This window comes from Amphibalanus amphitrite, unplaced genomic scaffold, assembly GCF_019059575.1.
Source record: "Amphibalanus amphitrite isolate SeventyFive unplaced genomic scaffold, NRLGWU_Aamphi_draft 000412F_arrow, whole genome shotgun sequence".
NCBI lineage: Eukaryota > Metazoa > Arthropoda > Thecostraca > Balanomorpha > Balanidae > Amphibalanus > Amphibalanus amphitrite.
The window spans coordinates 279,263-300,140 of NW_024881906.1; the positions used below are offsets into that span (position 1 = coordinate 279,263).

At 51.3% G+C, this 20,878-nt stretch overlaps 1 protein-coding gene across 3 annotated transcripts in view; it reads left to right on the forward strand.

The window, feature by feature from the left end:
* Positions 1 to 1,124: 1,124 nt before the first annotated feature.
* The window catches only part of LOC122390857 (protein kinase C and casein kinase substrate in neurons protein 2-like), a 32,140-nt gene continuing 12,386 nt past the window's right edge, over positions 1,125 to 20,878 (forward strand). The window contains exons 1-4 of one of the 3 annotated variants that reach the window (XM_043384241.1): positions 1,125 to 1,390; positions 1,786 to 2,107; positions 2,384 to 2,532; positions 20,372 to 20,458. In XM_043384241.1, the coding sequence (XP_043240176.1) occupies positions 1,894 to 2,107; positions 2,384 to 2,532; positions 20,372 to 20,458 (450 nt within the window). In that variant the 5' untranslated portion in view covers positions 1,125 to 1,390; positions 1,786 to 1,893. The remainder of the gene's footprint in view (positions 1,391 to 1,785; positions 2,108 to 2,383; positions 2,533 to 20,371; positions 20,459 to 20,878) is intronic. The other 2 variants (XM_043384243.1, XM_043384242.1) reach the window with 2 other exon arrangements.

The following is a 20,878-nucleotide window of genomic DNA, read 5'->3' on the forward strand; positions in this document are numbered from 1 at the left end:
CCGATTTTGAAGAAAATCGTAGGGGCCGCCCCATTGACCGAAAATTTTCATCTTGGGTAAACTTTACCCTGGATGGGGTAATGGGTAAATTTTACCCCACCATTTTGTTTGGGTTTTCATGGGCTTTCATATGATACCCATATTGGGGGGATGCGTGCGACAGTCTTGCCAGAAATGCGTGGGTAAAACTTTCCAAGGGCGTTTTTACCCCATAGATTTCAATGCCCATAGGGGTTTCTTCAGCCAGATTGGTCATCTGGGCCTGTAGTATCACCATGCCGATTTTGAAGAAAATCGTAGGGGCCGCCCCATTGACCGAAAATTTTCATCCTGGGTAAATCATGCTTTTGGTTAAATTGATCCGGTATTTAACCATATCATTGGGTCCGGGGTGAAGAGATCTTTCAAATGGTGGTCTTATTTTTCAGTTTCGTCCAGCCGTTTAGGCGTAAAACGGTTTTTAGATTTTTCCCTAGATTTCTAGATTTTTCCCTAGATTTGGCAGCCCCAATCTGGGCTGGGCCGAATGTGGGCTGAATGTGGGCTAACTTCCGTTACATCGCGGAGGTGTAGTGTGTGCGGTGTAGTGTGTTTCTTATCAAGGCCATCTATAGAAGGTACAGTCACTCCCCCGCCGACCAATCAGAGACAGATCCTGAGTGACGTCATCCCTGATGCTCGCAAGGGGTACTCCATTCGTTTGCAATGTAAAAATGACTAACTTCATTTGAAGATTATTGATGGCACTCTGCACATACCGCTCAACCGTTGATGTCAATGGAAAGCCCAGCTAATTTTTCAGCGACAAAAAAGAGCAGCAATATGCTAAGAAATGGCCGGTTTTGAAGATATAGACGATTTAAAAACCCTCTGCAGCAGCAGGAAAGCAACGTAAAAACGCATCGAGCTTATATTTTTACTAAGGATATATCATTTTTCAGTAAGTTTTTAGATATGGTATAGATTGAAGTTACAACTTCATCACAATATTTTCATTACTTGAAACTTTGTTTCAAAAAAATATTTTCAAAAATGGCAGCTGTTGGTCAGTAGCTTGGGAGCGATTGTGGCGCACCACGCCATTAATTGTCCGGAGGCCCCCTTATGATGTCATCAAAAGTGGAGTGACATGGGCCTGTTTCTTATAGGTATCTTGGTGTGCGCCGTGCGCTCTGTGCCTTGATTCGCGAAAAGTGGAATGGTTTGCGAACAGGTTGATGAGGCAAATTATTTTATGTCAACTTGATCTTGATTGATACACTTGTGTTTATTTTATCGGAAACATCTTTTTCATATAGGAGCAAGGTTCATCAAGTTTTACTCCAACCTGTTGACCGGCCGTCGAACTTCATTTTGAATTCAAATTTGTCTTGGAATTCACTGCACTGAGGTATGTCACAAAGCTTGAATTTTTATCCATTTAATGTTAAATCAATTGTAGCCGCTATATCAATTGCTTACTCTAGTTCGTGTTATGGCTGTCTTTAAATTAAATGCCATATAAAATTTGAATTGTGACGGATGCTTCAAAGTCAAACGGTAGTAAAAGCAACAAGCCTCATCATCTGGGGCTGATCCAGGTTTACAAATTTGCACCATCCCATATCAACCTGGTTGGAACTTCACACCACCCAGCACCAAACAAGATATGATTTATACAAAAAAATAAATCAGCACTTGCTGAATTTATAAACACATTCCATGAAGTATGAACCCATGTCAGCCTCCTCTGGATGCCTCAACCTATACCATGCTTCTCTTTGCTTGATGTGTTTTCTTTCGCAGGCGAGACGTACCTGGTCGGTGACCCAGGTACCTATTAAGATTTGGAGATTCTCCTTACCCTGAGGGAGCTGTTGGGAGTTGCCACTGGTCAGAGGTTGTCCTGCCACCATGTCGATGCACAGTGATGAGAATGCTCTGGCGCCCACCTCGGACTCGTTCTGGGAGCCGGGCAACTACAAACGCACCACCAAACGCACTGAGGATGGTTTCAAGCTCTGTGACGACCTCATGAAGCTGGTCCAGGAGCGTGCTGAGATCGAGAAAGGATATGCCAAGAGCCTCAAGTCCTGGAGCAAGAAGTGGAATGACCTTATTGAGAAAGGTGAGAACTTAAAACAACTTTTAAAGCCATAGCCATGCAAGTGTCTCTAGGAAATACAGCACAAGGTCTCAGGGCTGGAGAGGTTTCTTCTAAACAGAAAAAGGGTGAAACTCTTGCATGCCATGCTGTATCCTGCAAGCTTTTTAGCAATTCAAAAAATAACTTAAATTATTTATTGCTAAAACGTATTTTCTCCCGTGCCATGTCTGACCTTATCGGCCACTGTCACTGAATCAGGGATCCCGTGCACACCTAACTACACCGTCCGCCCATCAGGTCCGGAGTACGGCACCACCGAGGCCGCGTGGAAGGGCTCGCTGGTCGAGGCCGAACAGCGCTGCGAGCTGCACCTCAAGGTGCGCGACAACCTGATGAACGAGGTGCACGCGCGCGTCCGTCAGTGGCAGAAGGAGAACTTCCACAAGGTGGGTGCCCGGATCCGGGAGGTCGGGCGGTCATGGGCGGGACTGGAGGTGGTGTTGTCACTAGGTTGGGTAGAGTGTGGGTTGGGTAAGTATCAATTGACGTGTTGTTGGATGACACGAGATGATTTATAGTTCTATAGAACAGTACAGGTAGAACAGTACAGGCATGCTATCAGTAACCATTCGTTGACGATTGACGAGCGCGTGAGATGCGTTGTCTTCGCCTACTCGCCATGCCTTCCGTTAAAAAGACACTGGACTCCGGAGTCGGTAATGCTGTCAGTTTACGGTGACATGTGAGACCCCGTTTCGGCTACTGCCGCCTATTATATGCCAAAAGTTGACCTTGATCGATTAAGATTCTGGTCACGCAAGATGTTGTTTTCCAAGTCCCCCGTCACTCCACGGTTGTGCTACCGCATGAAATATCCGGCATGTTTTATGAAGCTGGTTTTTCATTTATCATGCGATCTATAGTTACTTGGTAAGGTTCTGGGTTCACCTCCCATAGAGCGACCCTCCCCTTTTTGCGGAAAGTCCTTCTCGATGCTCCGTACGCATTGCTTCCGTCCCGTGCGTATCTCGCTCTCCGATATCCGCTGGTCGCGGTACGTTTACGGCCGCTCCTCATAGCCTCACATTCCTGCGTGCACATTCCTGCCAATTGTGTGGGCGTCGCACTGCGGACCGACCGACCTGTCATCGTGACCCGGAGCCGACGGATCTGACGTGGCCGCCGACCGGCTCGGGACGGGCGCACCGCGCCGCTATCACGGGCCGGCAGATAAGGCGTCTCTGCGACCGGACCGCGCCGTGCCGCCGGCGGAAACTCGGCCAACTGCAGATCACGGCGCGGCGCGGATCAGTCGGCCGTGATCTGGGGCAGATTGGAGTCTGTCCTGTGGGCGCGAGGCGGGATGGGATGAGAGCTCAGAGTACCGGACAGTGATACATTGACATCACTTGTCAGCGGCCGTTCCGCGGCACCCGGCGTCGGTCTTACAGCGCTCACCGGCTGGGTAGGGACGTGGCAATGATCGGACTCAGCCAACTACCTGTCCATGAGGGTCTGGTCTGATTCAAGGATGGGTCTGTAAATATTCATGCCTTCTGATGCTAAAACTCAACCTTCAACCTTTCTCTTTATCAACCTTTTCTACTGGCAGCCTATATCCAGTATCTGCTCTAGTTTCACCTAGGCACCTAGTTCCTGGCAGGAGAATGAGATGCATGACGTTGGGTTTTACCGACGATTCACATGAGACAATTCATGGGTGCCTGAAACAAACTCATGATTACTCTTAGTCTCCAAGTACCCGATCATCCAGGTCGAATTCATAATCGCTGATGTATCTCTTCTGTCCTCAGTCTTGGCACACCGTCGCTGGGATGATTCCAACCATTTTCAACTAGTTAGGTTGACCGCACCTTTTCAATATGTGTACTGTGTAGTGCGTAAATAGCTGTTAACGGTTTCCGGTGTGCGCGCAGGAGCACGCGTCCTGCGTCCGCAGGGCGGCACTGATTACATAGAGGTGCCATTCAGGAGGATTCGTCCGTCCCGTCGTACGGTATCATTGGATTTATCCTGGGAGAATCGCCGCGCCGCCTTCCCGGAGGCTACCGCTAGGCGTGAGAAACTGGCGGTGACCTCACATTTTGTCGCTGGAAATTGGTATTCACGCAGTGAACTGTGCTTCCTTAGTGTCTTCAATTTATTTGTCCCGCTCCTGGAAAACTGTGAGCTACTGGCTAGTACATAGTTCCTGTCTTAGACGGTCACGCATAAATTTACCCAACAATCGCCGCTCAGAGCTAACAAGAGGCGGTAAGGGTTCCTTAACCGGTCATCACACTGGCCCGGCGGCATTCCTCCTTCATCCCGTGGAGCAGGCTGCCTCTCTCCCCACCTACTCAGCTGGGAGCATTTCTCACTCTCTCTGCGTAACTCATCTCCATCGCGCGTCTTTGCAATGGAACCGATAACCTCTATACGGCACGGCTCACCCTGTCCCTCTCCCACGAAGCCAGTAGTGTCTTTGCCCACCATGGGCTCGGTAGCGGGCTGGTGCGTCTCCCGTCGGCCGCTGCTCGGCTCCTGCCGGCGTGGGAGTGCGCTCGGCGGCGGGCCGACCGACCACCGCGCCGGCTGGGTTCCGCTCGGCCGATGGCGCCGGCCGCCGCGCCGCCACCTTCGAAGGTCATTCGCCGGCCGGCGGCAGCCGCGCTGTTTGCCAGCCACTCGAGCCGCCGCCGCCACCGCGGGAGGACAATCGCTGATGACCGCCTTACATGCGCGCCGGTGTGCGTGTTTGACTATCGTCCCCCTCCCCTCCCCTCCCCTCCCCTCCCTCACCCACTCGGCAGTGGAGGCGCGCGTGGGATGCCGCCTGGCCCGCTCGGTCACAGGGTCAGAGGCCGCGCGGCACGTATTGGCGACCGGTGCGGCAGCGGTCCGGATGCCGCCCCACCGTCACCGCGCGAGCTGCGGTCTATTGTCCGGCGCGGTGTTCAAGATTGTGGCGCTATTCCTGGGTCCGCCACAGGGCGTATTGAGAACGGCCTGACCGAGGTTCTGAGCTCGCCGTTAGAGTGGTGGGGATTCCGGCGAGGTGTCGAGCGATTAACCTCTCTGAGCCAATGTCTGTCAGTTTAGTCATGCTTCCCGGTCAGTCAGTCTCAGATTAAACCGTGAAATAGGATTACATAGACGATTCATCATTGGCTGTTTTATTGCCTATGGATATCGGGCTAATGAACCGAGATTGGGTTTTAAAGTGCTTTCAAGGACTCCCAATCAGGACCTCGAGCTGTGGGTTGTGCTAAATCTGTACAGCCAGGACCATACATTGAGGTCTTTCCGTGCCCATACCCCTAGTCCTCCCCCTTATTGACTGGGACCATCTCGACGGACGACGAGTAATCCCTCGCCGCCGTGTCAAGGCGGTGAGCCGTGAGCCGCCCAAGCCGCTGCGTCGGCCCTGTATCGGTCTATCAGGGCCTGTGGGCCCCCTGCCGGTCTGTCCGCCCCGCCCAGCGCTGACACAGCTTCAGATAGCGCCGGCTCGAGACGAGGTGGGGCGTCGGCACATGAGCGGCACTCTACACCAGACATGAAGAAGCTGCTGCGGCGCCACTGCTGTCGTGGGCACTGGGCAGGAGGTACTGCTCGGGAATGTGTGATGGTTCGGCTCAAGAATATGTCTCTAAGCTGGGTTACGAGTATGCTGGTGCGAGCGAGTGATATTTCAGCATAGCTTTACTTGAATTTGATGAATTGACAATCGCTCGAAAAGTCAACTGTTTAAATTGACGATCGCTAAAATGTGTCGCTCGAACGCCGTTTACTCAAATGATGCTCAGGTGTTGCAGAGCCGAGCTATGCAGCTGAGGCTGCGGTTACTTCTCCGAGCCACCCACGGGTCGGGGGTGTGTAAATCATCAGCAATCGGTGATGCAATGCCGGCTGAATTCCTCTCCAGAAAGGTCAATGGGCCATTGACCGGTGACACGGATGGAGTGTGGTGCGCAGAGACGTCTGGCTGCAGACCGACATACAGAATGCCGAGCGTTTTAAATACGTCTAGCGGTATTTGTGCGACGTTTCTTCCGCTGTTGGACTGCGGTCGGGCGAGGCGAAGGCCGCCACTGCCGCGGTAGTGATTTGTGAAGCCCTGCCGGTGGCGGTCGCCGGTAGGATCAGCTTGGTGCGCGGTTGGCTCACGGTCCTGCGCGGTCCGCCAGTCTCCGCACTGCCGGGGCCCGGCCGATCGGTCTCGGTACCTGACGGGCTCCGGTCCTCCCGGGGAGAGCTCTGATACCTCCGACGGCCGGCGGAGTCCCGACTGGGACGAGATGACCGTCTTACCGCTCACCGTTCGGTGTAGGTCGGATACATACCGACAGGTCACGGAGGTATTCTGCACACCCGTGGCCGGTGGTTACCGACCGCGGCTGGGCGCTGTAACCGCCCCCGGCGCGGCGGGCCAAGCTGAGGGGAGAGGAGCAGGCGCCGCCGCCCGACTCTGCACCAATTGCCGGCTGCAGACGGGCGGTACCGCGCTCCGGGCCGGACCCAGCGACCCTGTCCGTCCGAGGGACCGACGGTTTGCGTCCGTTCGACGGACTGATGTTGCCGGCTGCTCCTGGTCCTTTATATTTTGCCGGCGTCAGCTCTGCGAATTGCCGAGATGACGCACTGATGCAGGTGGGCTGAGTGTTAGTTAGTTTCATGGCCGAAAAAGACGCAGTTTGTGGAAGTTGGAACCGGTAGTTTTCAGCTTAGCAAACATTTTTTTGTGACTTATCGCGAACTCCAATAGCCAGATGACCTCTATCCGAGGTCGCTACAAACACTCCCACCACTTTTTTGACGCGTCTCTCATATATTCCCCACCCGGTTGAGACCTTGGTGCGCCCAGTCGGGTTTCGCCCCTCGCTCCGCCGCTCCCCACCACCCAGTCTATGGTGCCTCCGCCGCTCCACCGCCCAATCTGCTGTCGTTCCGCCGCTCCCCACCACCCAGATGTGCTGGTCGTCGGTGGCTCACCAGCTGATCAGACCGGCGCCGGTCTCCGTGATTTATCACTGCCCGGTGTCATGAGTCAGCCGGCAGGCAATGTGGCAAAAACCGAAGGTCGCCGCAGCCTTCCTGTGCCGACACCGGCTGTCGCCGACTCGGGGTCGGCCAGGGCACGCGACCTCGGCGGGCGAGCACGCGACCCGGCCGGACCTGTTGGTAGTCCACGCCCTGTTCGGGGTAACGGGCCCCTTCGGCCGGACTTGGTCAGATGGCGGAGTCGATTAAGCTGGAATCTGGGTGCCCAGACTTGACACCCAAAGAGGTGTGGGCCGTGGGGAGCGAATGTACCGGCGACAACGGCTTGTCTTCTGCTGTCAGTGGACTGCGACTACCACTATCAATGATGATCAATAGCCGGTGTCTGGTCAGCAATATCCGATGTCAGTGGTCAACAATCGCCGCCGCTGGTGGCCAGTGGTCGCTGCTGTCGGTCACCAGTAGCCACTGTCAATGGCCAGAGGTAGTCGCTGTTGTGTTGTCAGTGGTCAGCGTGCGCCGCTGTGGTGAGGCCGGTGCTGTAGGAATGTTTGGTATTCACCCGACCACCCTGGCCCCCGGCCTTCGGACACTGACCGGCTGACCGAGGCACACCTCTGGCTTGTGACATCGGCAGTCCAATAAACGTCACTAGACCGCAGCTCTGTCACCTGTGCACGCTGACCTTGCCTCTAGACCCCTATATTAGCAGGTGCAGGTCGCAGGGTACCTTAGCAGGTGCCCTCTGCGATGACTCACGGCAGTAGGCTCCCCTCCTTCAGACCAGAATCCGTCGGTATCACCCGCGGGTTCTCGGTAACCGTGACGGCCCCTGGTCCTGCCCCCGGCCGTGGCCAGTGAGGCGTGGCACGGTATTGGCCCGTGGTGTGGTCCAGCCCGCGGATGGGAGCCACCGCCCGGGATGGGCCGGGCTCGATCTCCGGGCAGGACCGGTCTGGCTCCATCGACGGTGCCTCCCGGTCGGTCTGAGACGAGGCGAGGTCAGAGTAGACAGGGCAAGGATTATCGGACTATTCTGGCCAGGGTAAAACCACGGAATATATAGTCTACGACATGGAATGGACAGGAGCTTCGATTAGCATTGCCACGTGTGTAACCAAAAATCAAGGATTTTGCCGGATGAATATCCGGAGATCCGGAGGATGCGGATGAATTTCTTTCCACGTGGGTTTACATTTTCATACATTTTCTTAACATTTCATACATTTTTTCTTAACAATCGTCGAATGATTCGGCCCCCGGTCAACAGACATGGTAGCCCAAAGCTAGTCGGATATGAAAATTCTTCTAAATCCATAGACTTTAATACTAAATTGACTACATTTGAGAGGGTCTTATGAAGATACATGACCAGATACAGAAAAAAGCGAGATGCTATCTTGTAGATTAAATCGTCTACTATCTGTGACTTTTGAAGTGTTTTTCAATCAGAGGCACGGAAATCGTGTTCCCAAGAGACTGAAAGTAGCCATGCTTTCCATTAGACCCAATGGCAAAAATTCGGAATCTGACGAAATTGGCTATTTTTACGTCTGATTTATGAAAATTCTAGACAGGATATATAAAAACCCGAGATGCTATCAGGTGGGAAATTTCATTGTCTATTACCGCTTTTTGAAGTGTTTTTCGATCTGAGACCGGCAAATCGTGTTCCCAAGAGACTGAAAGTAACCCTGTTCTACAGCAAGACAATGACAGAATTCTAATATTTGATGGAAGATATCTTAGGTGATAATAACCTTACTACTAATTGCAATGCTTCATTGGAAAGCTCAACACTGGCACTATCATCGGTCTTTGTATTGCTATTTCACAGAACAACAAGAAATAACGTTTTGAAGCCTTTGAATATTGACTTACTTTTCATCGACGGGCTCGATCCCCATCACCACCAACAATTTTCCGGGAAGTCAGGATTTTGCAGATATTTAAGCAGAATTGCAGAGCTGTGTAAATACTACGGCACTTATAATACACATTTTAAGAAAACTATTTTTTCTTAGCATGAGTTAGGTCTCAGAAACAGCAACATGTCGATATAATGAGGAAAAATAAGTGCAAATGATCGCGCAAGAGAGTATCCTTAGCTCCCTAGCAACCACCTAGCAACGTAAGGCAAAATAGTAAACAACTTCTGTTGATATCAGGTACTCAGCCTTGGAAGCACACAAGACGGTCACCATACTGGGCTTCATACTGAATTTTGCATACCAGAATGGATGTTTCCAACTAAAATTATTTTTTCGCGAAATTTATCTTTGTTGCCCTACTATTTTTCGTAAAACCAAGATATACAAACTTCATTATATCAAAAATAATATTGTGATAATGAAAACCACCATATAAAACAAGGTAATTGCTGAGATCATGCCTACTAAACTTGGTCCTACCCCCTAATTCAATATACCCTGGAATGATTCGCGTTCAAGGGCCAAGTTGTGACTGTGACTTTGACATGGTAGCCGTATATTTTATTGGAAACTTTTAGCACACATTGTTACGGGAGCACTTATACATATTCATTGCATTAGTTTTAACATTGGTCTAAAATTAAATGAAATTCGATGAAATTTGTCTAAAATTTGATGAAGATGATGAAGTGCGAGCACTCGCGCTCTACTTTCAGGGTCCCAGGACTATATATGGCCCTGGTCCCAGGGCGTATCGGTTCCTACAAAAACGGTACGTCCTTCCCCATCCTCGAACTCTGCGGAGGAAGATGGAAAAAATACAGATGCGACCTGGCTTTCATGACGCTATCTTGGCTCTCATAAAAGAGAAGTTCGCCGGAACAAGTGCCAAGGACAAGCTGTGCATCATTTCGTTCGACGAAATGCAACTGAAACCAAGGTTGGCCTACCAGCGGGGTGATGACGTCATCGAGGGCTTCACTGATCAATTGATCATGGCTCTCTCTGCCGCGCCAATGCCTGCGCCGACCACGCCTTGGTCATGATGGTGCGGGGCGTCAGTGTCACCAAACGCCGGAAACAGCCCATCGGTTTCTTTCTGAGTTCCGGAACGACCAAGGCCGTTGTGCAGCAGCAGCTGTTAACACAGTGTGTCCAACGTGTAACAACAGCGGGATTCACTGTGCTAGCTACAACTTGTGACATGTCAAAGAACAACCAGGCGATCTACAGACTGCTCGGAGCTGCGGAAACCGGCTTGTTCACCGTGGACGGGCACGAGGTTGCTGCTCTGTATGACGTGCCTCACATCTTCAAATGCATACGAAATGCATTAATGAAATACGATATTGAAGTAGACGGTGAACTAGCCTCTTGGAGTCATTTAGAAACACTCTACGCACTGGAATGCGCTTCTTCCCCACGGGCTGCTCCAAATCTAAGCCAGAAACACATCAGGCCAAACAGCTTTGAAAAATGAAAGCTATGCCCTACAGGTGATGAGCCGGACAGTAGCAGCAGCCATCACATTGCATGCGACTAACGGCAAGCTCCCGCGCACTGCACTCCCGACTGCTACTCTCCTGCTGCGCCTCAACGACCTGCTCGATGTGCTAAACTCTTCCGCCCGGTTCGACCCCTGCTCAAAGCGACGCGCGATATCCAGCCTCCATCCAGCAACGGCGGGAGATCACATGCAGTTTCTTCAGGAGAGCGACGCCTGGCTGCAGCGGTGGACGGTCGGTGGCGGCGCCAGCATCGACTCCATTCGAGGACTGCGACAAACGATATAAAAGGCGTGGTGAAAATCTGGGACTTGTGTCAGGCTGCTGGGTGCACGTTCCTGTGCACTCGCCGCTTAAACCAAGATCCAAGCTACTGAAAATGAAAGAGTTTATCTCGGCAAAAATATATATTAGGCACATACACGGTGCCTGTGTACCTACTTATAATGAAGATACATTATGACAACGTTTGAAACGTTTAACACAACCCCTCTAAATGCATTTATGAAACGTGAGTGGGCCAATAAAGGCAACTAGTTTTAACTGTAACAAAAAAGCACTTCTGGGCACGTAAATGGGGTAAATGTGGTAAAATGTGGTAAAATTCACCACCCCATATCGCCTCTACCGGAAACCCGTTTTAACCCCCGAAGGACATTGGCAATAGAGCAGGATCGTTCATGTTTATCAAAACAGCCGGCAACCTTCTATCGCAGCGAAAGGTTGGCTAGGACGAGAGTCATTGCTTTCACTGACTATGACAAACCTACTCGATCGGATTTTCACCTAGGAAGTTACCAAACGAATGTTGAAAAATACATCAGCACCATGAAAAAACCCTTACCCACCATGCTCAGCAACGCCGCCTCCCGCCGGCGTCCACCGGAAAAGGGCGGCAAACGAGCGAAGTTTAAATTGTCAGAAGTGATTCCAGACAGCAACACCTGATTAGAATAAAATGCACCTTCTCATATTGCCCCGGTACCCCGGTACCCCACCTTCCCCTATTAGTTATAGGTCTGGCAACTAACTTTCATCCTCGTAAAGGAAGTAACCACAGCGAATCCGCACGACTAAATCATCAGGTCGCCAAAAACTCGGCAGTTACAGGAAATCTCGATCTTGTCCATTCCATGTCGTAGACTATATATTCCGTGGTAAAACCGCCGTGATGTTCCTTTGCTCCCCGTCCAAAGGATGCAGAATGTGTAACCCGTATGTTACCGATCGAAAGATATAGGTAACATGGTCGACCTGTCTGTGGCTGATTAGTAGACCGGAGCCATGGTAGTGTCAGCCTGTCTGTCACCGGCCAATACTAACGCTGGTCAGGCTCGATCCGCCTGTGACCGGTCAGTAGGCACGGCTGGCCGGTCGGCCCGTCTGTCGCCACTGTGGCCGCCGCTGACGCCACCCCTTTGACTTCATTATATTCAGCTCATCGGGACAACGGGCGGCCAATGAAGTCAGGCCCACATGTGCAGCATGCATAAGCATTTCACAGGGGCGTCGTTTTGTATAGGCCTGGTAGGGCCCGAGCCCTACCAATGTTTATTTGGGCCCTACCAGTGTTCGCTGAGCTCTACCAATCTTTTGTCACTTGGTAAAAAATCAAAATAAACAGATAAGCAAATAAGCATATATGTACATTCGTCACAGATGTGTGTGGCCTGTGGGCCGTAGGAGCTGCTGTCGCGAACCCTTCGCAAGCCGGCAGGGGATTCTTAGGGAACGGCAAGGTGTCCTCAGGCCGGCAAAGGGTCTTCAGAGGCCGGCAGCACCTTCAGAAGTTCAGTGGGGTCCTTAGAGAACGGCACGGTACTCTCAGACTCCGGTGGGATCCTCAGAATTGCCGGTGTGGGCCACGCAAAAGTCACTGGTGGGTGTCCGTCAGATGCATATGTGTGGGGCTTTCAGAGGCGCCGGAGTGGGACCTGCACAGTCGCCGGTGAGGGCCCTCTTAAAGGGACTATCCCACCTTTAACATGGGGTTTGAGTTGAGATAGCCAAGTTTGCGGCGAGGTTCAGAAACCACTATCTATCTAGGTTGCAACCCCCGCGGCCTCTTGGTGTTGAAGAAATTCGTTCCCTTCATTTGAAAATGGGCCTTGTACAAGGCCCTATCTTCAACATGGAGCGACCGTTAGTGTGACGTCACCTCGTTTAGTCATTCTGATTTAAATGGGTTTGTTCGTTGAAAAATCGCTTAAAACTTGGTCTGAACTTTGTTGTGGTGCCTACAGAGTAAAAAGAATCAGCTTTATGACAGTAATGTGGCCTGGGGAAGGAGGTAATTTTGGACTGTGACGTCACATATTTGAAAGTTTGTGTTTGGAATATGGGAAGCCTAAGATGTTTAATGAAAAATAAATGCCAGAACCGTGTTCCTGGTCATCCAATCTATAAAGTCGGGCACAATTTAACTGGTTTTAACAACATTTTAGAAGGTGGGATAGTCCCTTTAACCCGCGCCCAGATGGGGTCTGCCGAGCAACGCGGTCTGATGGGGGGGGGCCATTTTGGCCCCCCCCTCAGATCTCGAGAACCACGCAACATAGCGACAAGCGGTAAACGGTGTTGGATAGCCCCAGCGGGGAACTACCTTGTGACCCAATTTCATTGACCTCGGTCAAACCGATGACGTCACAGGTCAGGTCAAAGGTCGAATTTTCACCGTTTACAGGCATTTCAAGAAATGCGTTGTAAAATCGAGTAAAATGCATTTCATTGAAAATCATCGATGGAGAAATGTTCTTCAAACACATATTTTGCTATTTGAGGTCACTGATACCAGGTCAGGTCACAGAGGTCAGGTCACTGGGGGGGTCACAATATGAAAGTGTCATGTGATACATGTTTTATGGTCCATTTTACATGACAAATGCGATTATGTGGGTCAGACAGACTTTAGGGCCAGCTTAGGTCACGTTTTGGTCAAGGTCAGGTCAAGGTCAGGTCAAGGTCAGGTCAAATTAGGTCAAATTTCAAAGTTGATATTTTTGCATAAAATGGGTATCGATTCGATGCAGCTCGTCACGGGGAGTTCAATGGTGGTCTCCGTTTTGCGCTACGAGGTGTAGAATTGCTAAAAATTGAGTTCAAAAATTTGACGTCATCAATTTTTAACAGTTTTTTCGCTATAACTTGGCCAAAAAAAGAGGTATCGATCTAAAATTTGGTATGTATATCGAAGAGCGCAGGGACTATCACATATATTCCGGTTTTTTCGAAATTCGAAAATTTTTTGGAAATTTTTTGAGTTTTTCTAAAAAAATCAATTTTTTTGATTTTTGGGGGTCAAAATCCCAAAATTTCGAAAATCCGAGATAGCAGTTTTGTAGCGCCGTCTTTTCTCTACACAACCACATAAAGAACTTTAAAATTGCTTGTTAACTGTAGAATTGGTGAGCGTTTCAAGTTGTCATGTTTTTTGCTCATTTTTGCTCGAACATGACCTCAGTTTGACCTCAATAACTCCTGACCTGAGGTGACCTGTGACTTGAAATTTTGTGTGAAGGTGTCAAATTGATGCCCGGTAAGGTACCCAAAATTTAGCGGCGCTGCGCGCCGCCGTTTTCTCGCTATTTAAGAAAAACCACAGGGGGGGGGCCAAAATGGCCCCCCCCCCATCAGGGCGCGGGTTAAGCGCCGTTTCGGGGCCCTCAGATACACTGGTTTATGGCCATCACAGATATGCGTGGGACCCTTAGAGCTGCTGAGCTGAGTGCTGGTGCGGGCCCTTCATAGGACGACAAGGGGACCTCAGAGGTCGGCGGTGCCTTCAGGAGCGCCGAGGGGGTCCCTTTAGACCGGCATAGTATTCTCAGACGCCACTGGGACCCTCAGAGTCACCAGTGTGGACTCAGTGGAGCCGCCAGAGTCGCTGGTGTAGGGCCTTAGGAGCCTCTGATGAAGAACCTCAGAACTGGGGGAGAAGGGGCCTCAGAAACGCCGGCGTGGGCTCTCAGAAACGCCGGTGTGGGCTATCAGAGGCACTCCTCACAGTTATTGGGGCCCTAAGAGAATTGGTGTTGGACCATCACAGGCGGGCATGCAGCTCGTAGAGCCGGCTCCTAATAGGCCGGTAAGGGCCCTCAGAGGCCACCAATAGGCCCTCAGAGCCGAGGCCACCAATGCGCCCTCAGAGCCAAGGCCACCAATGGGCCCTCAGAGGCCAGCAAGAGATTCTCAGAGACCGTGAGGGGCAGGCTGGTAAGGGGCCCTTGGCGGCCTCTTAGGGCCTTAACTGGTGACAAGGGCTCTAAGAAGCCGGCGTGGGGCACTTACGAAGATCTTAATACGCCACTTAGGGGCCCATGAGATGCTCTGACGAGCCCTGTGGGGTCCCTTTGAGACGAAATATGGCCAGCGTGGACCCTCAGCGGCCGATTGGCGCCGCAGGGACCCGAAGGGCCCCCTGGACCCGATGGGAGGGGCACGCGCCCCCTGTGCCCCCCCCCCCACTTGGCTACGCCACTGGAATCTATCATGCTATGTTTAAGATCTCTGCAAGATGTATCCCCCGTTTGCTGACACTGCAGAGAAAAGGCAAGCTCGAAAGGAGGCTTAGCGGGGTGTTTGGCCCTTTATCGAATATCTAGAAGATATCATTGACTTGTCACCGTAAAGGAATTGTGGGCGTCACACGTTGACACTAAGGGACACCGTGCCGAGTTGCGCAAGTGGAAGCACAGTGCACACCGAGTAACGGCCACCAACTGAGTGGTACGAGTTGAAGTTAGTCGGCAAAGTGATATTGGTTACATTTTGGTATGCCGACGGGGCTCTGCTTGTCAACTTTCTAAAACAGGGGCGCACAATTGATGATGTGCGTCCATTCGATAGACATCGAGGAGAGGCTATAGGGAAGCTGACATAAAGTGTGCAACTGATCCACGGCCACGCACCTGCGTACTTGCGCGGGGTGACGATAAGTTAAGTGATGAAATGTGGCTTCGAGTTGTTGTCGCATCCACTTTTTTCCGAACCCTGCACCCTCTGGTTGCCACCTCTTCCCCAACATAAGGAAATTAGCAGTGGCAGCTTCGCTGACTGCAGGGAGACTAAAGCAGCCGTCTTGGACGTGGGATGGGTCCAAAACCCAATTGATTATGGAGACTTTGAGGGCTCTCCCGAAGGCCGAAGCGCTGCGCGAAATGTGTTTGTCTTAGCGGTGGTTATTAGAATAAATGAACTTTTTTGTCTAATAAGTCGATGACGTATCTCTCTGCTTCTTCATGGTCGGGCATGTAACTTTCTGAATGCCGGCTTGTACCGTCATCCTTTTATTTTGGCAAGCAGGTCTAACTATCGTGGTGTTTCGAGACCTCGTTAGTTGTCGAATCCTGCGATTGGCGTGGGCCTTCAAAGCCATTCCTGGCCCCGTAGCCGTCTTTTTCATTCGGCTTGGGCCATCAAAACCGTCCCTGGCCCCTTTCAGCACAGCCGTGCTTTTAAGTCGGCGTGGGCCTCTTTCAGAATGGCGTGCATTCCTCCGACACTATTATAACTGCCTATTTAACTGCACGTTTTGTGCATGGAGCTCGTTGAGGACCTAGACTTCCAAAATGTTTTTTTTTTAGATTTTGGTTTGTCTTGTCAATGACCAGGGCGAAAAAATAAGTGACCGAAATCCGATGAGAAAGGCAGATTTGGGGGTACCCTACCTTTTAAGCCCCGCCACATGTGGCCGGCCGCCGCCTTTGGGCCCTACCAATCATTTTCGGAAAACGACACCCCTGGCATTTCAAATGGGATCGGAGCACAGGGCCAGACGGCCTCGTGTCGGAATAGCTAGCGACAAAACAGCTAGTGTCATTTGAGCTAGTACGTTTGAGCTAGTGCTACAAAAGAGCTAGTGATGTAAAAGCTAATGTTAACCCTCGCCCATGTAGGGGGGTTGGGTTGGTGCACCCCCCCCCCCCCCTGAGGTTTTTCTTAGCTACACGCCGAACTGTTTCAGATAGCCTGCTCAAATTTTCAGTACCCTATGGGGCATCCTTTGCGCAACTTTTGGTATTTTTTTTTTGTCAAGGTCATGTCAGGTCACGGAGTTATGACGTCATAAAGGGAACAACCTCTGGCCAGATTTACGCTAAATTGGAGATTGCTTCACATTGGTATAAATGCCGACTGACCTGACACTGATGGATTGTTTTAGAATCACAACTGGCTGATTTGACATTGACACAATGTCCGTTGACATTTTGAAGGTTACTTAAGGTCAAGGTAGTGTCAGTGACCTCGGTTGACCTGTAATGACTTCTTGCACTTGTATGCCTTTTCGGGGTATTTTGATGCCCTGAATTCGAATTTGCTATCCATTTCAGGCATCGTCGGTTGTTTCTTGTAGTTCATTTTGGGTCAGGGTCAGGTCAGTGACGTCACACGCCTGACGTGACCCAATGCACAAATGACCTTGCAGACTTCCGATGCTCCCAACGCATCATTTTTAGAGTTATGACATCGAAATACACACCAAGCGATAGAGAATTGATCAAGGATCACGATAGTGAAGGTTTCAAGTCGATATCTCTTACCGTTTTGCCGCAATCGGCGCGGAATTCTGAAAAAGTTAGATTTTTCCGAAAGTTTGACCTTTGACCGGTCATAAGTAGGTCAAATGTTGACCTAGGACCAAAAAAATATACCACCAATCGCGAGATCTCGTTGAGAGCAATCCGTTGGTCTTTTCCGCTAAGCTCTACGACGCTCCGTTTTCAAACGCCAGGGGGGGTCGCACCACCCCCCCCCCCTGCATGGGCGAAGGTGGCAAAACACCGTTACGGGCGAGGGTTAAAATAGCTAGTAACTTATAAGAGCTAGTCCCAAGGAGAGCTAGTGGTGCAAAGAACTTTGAAGATACCTATTACAATTACTTTGAAGATATCTACATTGGGAGGCAGGGACGGAGGGGGCAAAGGAGAGCAAAAAATTTCGGAAAAGACATGTGGAATATCAGGGGTCGCACCGACGAGGGAATGTCGAGGACCAACAACAAAATTGAAGGGTGGCACAGGGCAATCCAAGGAATGGTGGACTCGCCACACCCGTTACTTTGGCGTTATCTGGCCGTGATTCAAAAAGAAGAAGCGCTGCAAGCTGCCGAACTTTGCAAATTCAAGGCAGGAAACGAAGTTCAAAAACAAGAGAAAAATTATGCCGATATAAATAAACGAATTAAGGTCCTCATTCGCCGTCTCGCAGAAGACATCATAGACAGGCAGGAGTTTCTTCGCGGAGTTGGATACGACATTTCGATGAACGTTTGAGAATAAAATCTGAGTCGTATGTTTCTGTCCTTTTCAATATTACGACCTTTTTAGTGACCGATCTGATCTGAACTGAACTTTGCTTATAAAATCCCGAAGAGGTACGGCGTGTCCCGATCTACTAGCCCTTTACAACACTAATCATTTTGCTCCTAGCTGTTTTGTGGGACTAGTTACAATCGCACTAGCTATTTTGTGGCACTAGCCCAAATGAGCTAGCTCAAACAACAACAGCTCTTTTGTGGCTAGCTCATTCGTATGGGAATCGGGCCAGAAAGGGCACGTCGGGGCGCCCTCTGTAACCCTTGTGGACGTGAAATGAGCATTAGGCAAGTCCGTGAAAATTAATGCTTACGCATAAACTAATCAATGGCCAAGAATGGCTGTTACTAAAACTGCTGTAGTTATCAATACAAAATGTTGAACTTGGCATTCTGTCACTCGTATGTTTTGGAGAGCAAAACTGCCCGTGTTGCCGCGGGCTGTCATGTCACATGAATGGCTTTGGCCGGGTCCCATAGTGTTGCTTCGCCCTTGTATCCGCACAATTCAGCAGCCGCGTGCGTTGTGTCGCGCGCTCTGGCCACCTCCACACGATGCTGACTGCTGATGTATTTCCCGTCAGGCCGGCCGCAGTGACACATTTCTGTCGGTGGTAGCCCAGCGTTCATTTTTCATGGTCACGACCGTTTAAAAATCGTGACTGTCCATCCAATGGCACGCTCCCGCCCTCCAGCCGTCTGTGAGAGCTACACTGCTCCGTGCTCAGAGATTTCGGGTACCTATGTTGGTTGACTGGAGTCTGGACGAGGGTTTCGATGACCGTCTGGGTGCCGCTGATGGTACTTCAGTCACATACAGTTGTAGAACTCCAGCTGCAGTTGTACTGAAATCACCGGTAGTGTTGCAGTTAGCACACCTCGTGATTAAGTTGTTGAAGCCACAGAAGGTCTGCTGAGCCTGTATCTGATTACTGGGGCAGGTGGCTGGTTGATGAGCCTCGCTAGTCATTTCATGTAAGTGAGCTCTGGATACGGTGCTTCTTGACAGTGCAGTATGCAGTGAAGGCACAAGGTGTAGTGGCACCCAGCCCGTGACTGTGTGATGTCGCTCCTACGCGCACGGGTCTTTGTGCATGATGTGCGGCGTTGGCAGCCGTGTGCGAGCTCGGATGGCTGCCTGCACCGGCGGCGGCTGCGGCGGTTGCCGTGCCCCACTGTTGCGGTGTCGTGTTTCGGACAGAGTTGCGACATCGGGGCGTCGGGGCGCTGTTTGTGGCCGCTCGTCTGTCCGCGAATTCAATCAGCCGGCCCCTCGGCACGGTACAGCGCCGGCCGTGCAGCGCAGAGGCGCATCTGTCTGCGGCCGAACGGCTCCTCGTCGACCCTGGTGACACCGAGTAAATCGGCGGAAAACTCGGCAATGGAAGTCGAACTAATGAGTAATGAACAGCAATGACAAGTGGAACATAAAATTTGATAAGAAGTCAGCGTTGGTTTGATGGGAATAATATGTCACCAGCACTGCATTGTGTCTGCTCCCATGCCTACAATGAACGTGTGGAACTATGAGCCAGTGTCGGTCAGGTGATGAACGGTCACACCACCGTCCGTCAGATTCTGGAACAGCAGCGATACAATGGCCTCATTTACATGCCAGGAGCCAGGAGGTAATTCCGCACATGCGTTATGCGGACAACATAAATCAAATGTTTTTACTCTGCTCCGTAAAATGAATACATGAGCGACCATTCCCTTGCTCACCTGTGCAATGATTTATCAATTTTGGGTCACTTGTAAGTTGTATGTAGTGACAGTTTCAGTTGTCCAACACTCATGGACCTCCGCCTGCCTTACGTCCGCCGTTAGTCCGCCGTCCAGCCCAGCCGATTGGGAGCCAGGTGCGGCGTGTCTGGCCGGGCGGTCCGCGGTGCCTCCCTGAGACGGACCATCCGTCCGCCGCGGGGACCGATGGTCCATCTGTGCGCTCCGTGACGGTCCGTGGCGGTCCGCTCCGCCGTGACGTGATGCCGGCTAGGAGCCGGGAGTCTGTCCGTCGGTCTCTAACGTTCAGCAGCTCGGCGGGCCGTGGTGCGCGCTCCTGCGGCGCCTAGTGGCGGCCCGCGTTGTTTTGATGGGTTTTGTACCGGCCGGGTCGGTCCAACAGCGAACGGCAGTCGGCCGCCGCTCCAGCCAGATAATTACAGAGGACGGCTAACAAATGGGCTGGCTTCGTATCCTAGGCGCGCGCCCGCTGGATGCAGTTTCGGTGCTGGAGAGCACAGGTGGTTGGGATACTTGGCAGGAGAAGCGGAAAGGATACGCTGGTTACGTGACTAATCGAATGTCGATATAACGTGATTACGTGACTTGTTAGTGGAGAGCAAATAGAAGTTTGTTTTTGTGTTGGCGCTCGTCATAACGTTTCATAATAAAACTTACATCTCGTGTTTCTTGAGCAGTGAACGTCATTATAAAACTCGCTTACAGCTGTTTGCTCTAACTTATTAGTCTATTATATGTCATCACAAGCCACACGCCGTCACTAACGTCTCCCATATCTCCGTTTCCGCAGACGATGATGCAGTCCTTCAAGGAGAAGAAGGACCTGGACGACGCCTTCAAGAAGGCGCAGAAGAGCTGGCAGAAGCTGCTGGATAAGGTGAGTATCTGTTCGTCGACCTCAGCTCCCGCCACCGATGCGTGGCTGCGGTCGGCAGTCCTGCGGTAGCTCCGATCCCATATCAGAAAACTACAATGGCACGTTACAGCTCCGAGCCCGCTACCCAACCGGCTCGGCCGCGGCGCCTGGGAGCCCAAACCGCTGTGCAGAGACCGCATCCGAACCTGCTCGGCAGCGGAAGTGTTGGAGGCCCGAACCGCTGCCGGCGCGAGGCGCCATCAGGGTACAATGACCATGAGGGCACTGGCACGATGCGTCTCCGTAAGAAGTCTACGGAGTCGTCAGTGCGTCTCCATAAGAGCGAGAGACGGCAGTGCGGTCGAATTTGACGGGTTGCGACTTAGGCGTGACTCGGACAGGTGCTGAAAGGTCGGTGGCTTGGTTCATTACCCTGTCCGT